General features: G+C 40.6%; 1 protein-coding gene across 1 annotated transcript; it reads left to right on the forward strand.

The window, feature by feature from the left end:
* The first annotated feature begins 3,180 nt into the window (after window positions 1–3,180).
* On the forward strand, window positions 3,181–4,595 carry LOC122791012 (zinc finger MYM-type protein 5-like). Its single transcript, XM_044058765.1, has 2 exons — window positions 3,181–3,536; window positions 3,621–4,595. The coding sequence occupies exons 1-2, from the start codon at window positions 3,447–3,449 to the stop codon at window positions 4,287–4,289; spliced, it is 759 nt and encodes a 252-aa protein (XP_043914700.1). The 5' UTR covers window positions 3,181–3,446; the 3' UTR covers window positions 4,290–4,595.
* Window positions 4,596–4,973: the final 378 nt, after the last annotated feature.

The raw sequence follows: 4,973 nt of genomic DNA on the forward strand, positions 1-4,973 counted from the left end.
ATGCTTTTCTTGTTGAAGCAGTCTGTTTACATAGCACACAAGCTTCATGGGAAGAAAGGCAATCTACTTTTGATTGTAGCTCCTAGTTTAGGGGGGTGGCCATGGTCGTCTTGCACGGAAATGTAAACTTTTGGAATAACTCTTGACTTCATTCAGTAAACGGTAAAGTTTGTTGAAGCATTTGATGCAGTCTTAAGTATACTGATTCATTGAGTGTAGGACTTTTTTTTTTGTTAGTCTAAAACATGGGAGGTTATAGTTGTCTTTGCTAGGGGAAGAGACACCATGCCTGAGCAGTAAATCAAATTACTGCATGTTCCTTTTTGGTGCGTCAATCTCTAGCACACAAATACCTACTATTTGTAGATGAGCTGTAGTTACATTTTGAGTAATAGAGGGTTGGAGTATTGCACCAACCCCCCCCCCCCAAAGTATTCTTTGTGGATATATAGTACTGTTGGCTTATACAAAGGAAAGTTGTGTTTTCTTCCGTCAGGCTTGGCTGCTAGCATTGTCACCTCACAGTAAGATGCTGTCCGGTTCGATTCTCAGCTAGACCGTCTTGTGTGGAGACGTGCATGAATAGGCGTACCTTTGTGCATCAGGGCTGGCAACTCAGCATGTAAAAATCTACTGCCAATCATTAGAGGACCATAGTTCCACTGTGGCGACCCATAACCAGGAAAAAGCCAAAAGACACAACACTGTTTAGTAAGATTGCTAATATAATCTTATGGGTAGCATTCCTGGTCATTTTACCAGATAAATGACATTGTTCCTGCAGCTCATTATATTAAAGAAATAGAACATAGTTCACACCAAATCAATCTAACATCTTATTTGTAAAGCGTGATATTTGTTTTAGCTTGCTAGCAAGTTTGTTTATGATAGATGTTTGGGATTGTGAGGACAGTTGGTTATAAGAATTCAAGCTGAGCCTGGTTGCACATGAAGTGAGTGTCTGTTTGTAGTCCTTATAAATTATGCAACAAAATGATAAATTGGTACATCTACTGGTCGCCACATTTAGCCTAATACAGCTACTGATCTCCTTTCCATTCCAGCTCTACAAAAGTGCCGAGCTGTTTTATTAGCCTCTGCTGTCCTTGCTTCCACACTTGTACCATTAATGATTCCATTTCTTAGGCTTCCTTAAAAACTTGATGGCTGCTATACTGAATCAAGAATTGAAGCTGGGATGTCTTTTAACAAGCATTGTGATAAAAAAACAGAATTGTGTGTGTGTGGTACTGAGATTTGGTTGAAGAGAATGAAGAAAGACTTCAGCCCGAAGTTTCACTGGGGTGTTGGAGGGGTTTGCCTCATTGGTTCAAGATTGATGTAATGTGGCTATATGTGGGAGTGGGGGCATATTGCAATGACATCAGTGACTTTAATGTTAAGGGAGAAGGTCTACATGGTTTAGAGTGGAGTGGTAAATGACTGGAAGGACTTTTTATTTTACAGAAGAAAACCAGAAGTGTTCTAGTTCAGAATGATAACTCCATGGATAGGCTGCGCAGCCAAGTGCTCTGGATTATGCAGAATGCATGTGTTTGTGAAATGTGAATGAAGCAGAGGCATTTTTCTAGTGTGTGATTTAAAGTAGGGGCCGGGGAAGCACTTAATTGTGTGATTGAAAAGAAGCAGGGAAGCATTTTGCAATTGTGTGAAAGAAGCAGGGAAGCACTTTGTAATTGTTAGTTGGTGTGTCTCTCTGGGTTATGTTTGCAGGTGTTTTGGCATGTTCTCAGTCTGTGCAGGTAATTTGGTTTATGACCATTCATGACTTGCTGCTGGTACACTTTAGCTGTTTAAGTAACCAGGGTGTTTCATTCAGTCTGGCCATTTTCTTTGCTCATTTTTCATAAGTAAGATATAAAAGTGACTGTATTTTTCAGTAGAAATGTCACATGATTTATCTAGATTTCAGTCTTTAATTCAGAGTATATAACCATTTTCTTTACAACTAAGATGCTTGTTTGCTGTGTGTTGGTTGGGATGATTCTGCTGTCTAGTGTACACTATTCAGCTGTGATTTTCCTTTTGAAAATGTCTAGGACAGTTCAGTGTAGTTACCTGCAAAGGTATTTGGTGGTAGGTTTTGTATCGCATGCTGCTGAAGTTCAAAATACCTATATTAAAACATGTAGGAAGAAATAACTGAATTTACTTGGCATGCTTGCCATAGCAGTGTATGAGTGGGACTGATGGAGACGCTATGTATAATAGCAGGGAACTTTGTAAACCTGGTGTGGGTTTATTTCTACTGCTTCAGTGTGACTTTCTAACAATACATCAAACATGTGAATTTTTTTTACTGTTTTTGGTACACTGTCGCACCAAAATAATTTGAATGTCTAATGGTAATATGATTTAACATAGTAATTCATGTTCTGGTTTATATATAAATATTTTGTAGTACTAGTAAAAGAAGCAAGTGTGGCTGTCTTATAGGTCCTTCCATCTAAGGAACAGACTGCTGTGCTATAATATATCAAGGAGATGTTGTACTGGCAGTAACAGTCATATTATAGGAGGTTCTGCAGTGGAGTTGTAGAAGTGCCTTCGGATCGTCTGGTGGTGCATCAATGGTGTTGACTTATTTCTCTCTTTTGTGCCATACAGTATGTTTACACTAATGTTTCGTCCTTCGTAGATATTTGGGAAACGTGATAGGAACCTACTGTTGAAATATTCGGAAGCTTCAAGTGCTCCAATGAATACTGCCTCCTCTGCAATGAATACCGCATCTGCAATGAATACTGCATCCTCTGCAATGAATACTGCATCCTCTGCAATGAATACTGCATCCTCTGCAATGAATACCGCATCCTCTGCAATGAATACCGCATCCTCTGCAATGAATACTGCCTCCTCTGCATCTGTGAATCGGTAAACAGTTTCATGACAACTGAATAGCATTCCTGATGCCTTACATTGTAGGCACGATCTGTGTGGACAGTAAATCAGATGAAAATTGAGCCACAGCATCACTTTATGAACCAGTACAGTAATAGCATTCAAAATGTTTACAAGTAAATGGATAGGATGAGATGGGAGGGTAAATGTGCTCAATGTAAGCAAGCTCTAGTTCCAGATGACTGATTCTTGTATTTGAATTGGCTGTTTAGTGCCAGTAATTGAGAAGCCTATAAAAATTCTGCTGTTCTAATTTTGTATAGTATAAAGTTGGCTCTAATACATGTACTAACAACCATTTGTAGTTGCAAGGCCTACTTGGGTGAATTGCAAGACTTGGGTGGGTAGGCAGCTCTAAGAATTGAGGGAGTTTATGAACACTGCAACTTCCATTCCTAACATCTGAATTTCCAAATTTTATTTTTAACAGACAGCCTGGAAAAGGTCCAAAGAAGCTTTCTGGTGCAGCAAATAGAAAAAGAAAGGCTCAGAGAGAATTGCAAGTGGCTAGTTTACGTGCTTCAATGATGCGATTTATGCAGTCTAGTCATACATTAGACAGTGAGCTGCAAGACAGGGACAGTGAAATGCTTCAAGAGGCAGATTTCTCTGAGGTGCCAAGCAGTCCTTCCAGACCAGGTGAAAGTGACAGTTCCTGCCAAAGTCCCAGCAATGCCTGCTGTATGGTAGATGTTGAGGTGCCAAGCAGTCCTTCCAGACCAGGTGAAAGTGACAGTTCCTGCCAAAGTCCCAGCGATGCTTGCTGTATGGTAGCTGTTGAGAATACTGGTACTGGATGTACAGATAATGAATCTGAGTCACAGGTGTGTGATAATGGCTCTGACCTTGCAGTTGGTAATGCTGAGTGTGTCAGAGAGTTTGGAGCTGAGTCGGTGTCTGGGGCATCCATTGACTCTATTCCTGTGTGGTCAGAGCTAGGAGCAAGTCCTGTATCTGACCAAGTAGTAGATATATGTGAGGAGGAAAATAAGGAAGTAGCTCCAGTAACATGCAGGGAAGTCGATAGTGACCCTGGTAAATGGCCAGATCCCATGGATGATAAAGTTCGCTGTCTGTTAAGTGCTGAAGGGCCTGTTCAGATAATGAATCACACTTTTCCCTATGATGATCACCATAGAAGATTTAATCCTATCTTCTATACAAAAAGACTTACAAATGGTGAGACAGTCAGAAGGTCTTGGTTGGTGTATTCTGAAAGTAGTGACTTAGTATTTTGTTTTTTTTGCAAACTCTTCAGCAGTACTCATTTAGTTGCCCTGTCTAGTACAGGAACATGTGACTGGAAAAATTTGGGCCAAAAGCTTGTAGAACACGAGCGGTCAGTGAAACAAAGAAGCTGCTGCTAAGTGGAGTGACTTGCACTTGAGGCTTAAGAATAGCTCCACCATTGATCACCACCGTGAGAACATGATTAAGTCTGAGAGAAAATACTGGAGAAACGTTTTGGAAAGACTTCTTGCAATCTGTCAGTACTTGTCCCAACATAACTTGGCATTTAGGGGTAGTGAGGATCGACTCTTTACAAGTGGTAATGGCAACTTCCTTGGGTTAGTGCAGCTGTTGGGCAAGTTTGATCCAGTAATACAAGAGCATCTTCGTCGGATCAGTAATGCCGAGATCCATGATCACTACTTGGGGAAAACCATTCAGAACGAGTTGATAATGTTAATATCAAAGTCTGTCAGAAACTCTATTTTGCAAAAGATAACCAATGCAAAGTACTACTCTATTATATTGGATTGCACTCCTGACTGCAGCCATCAGGAACAGATGTCACTGACTGTCCGTATTGCTGAATGTAATGAAAGTGTGGAAGTTAAGGAGTACTTCTTGTCCTTCCTCCAGGTTACTGAGACTACTGGGGGGTTTCTGACAGACATTGTGTTAAATGAACTCAAAAGTTTGGGAGGTCCCCGGGAAAACTGCAGAGGCCAGGGTTATGACAATGGCTCTAATATGAAGGGGAAACATTCTGGTGTTCAGGCAAGAATCTTGGCCTTAAATCCACGTGCATTTTTTGTACCCTGTGG

This window comes from Protopterus annectens, chromosome 16.part0 (assembly GCF_019279795.1).
Source record: "Protopterus annectens isolate FY-2018-M chromosome 16.part0, PAN1.0, whole genome shotgun sequence".
NCBI lineage: Eukaryota > Metazoa > Chordata > Ceratodontiformes > Protopteridae > Protopterus > Protopterus annectens.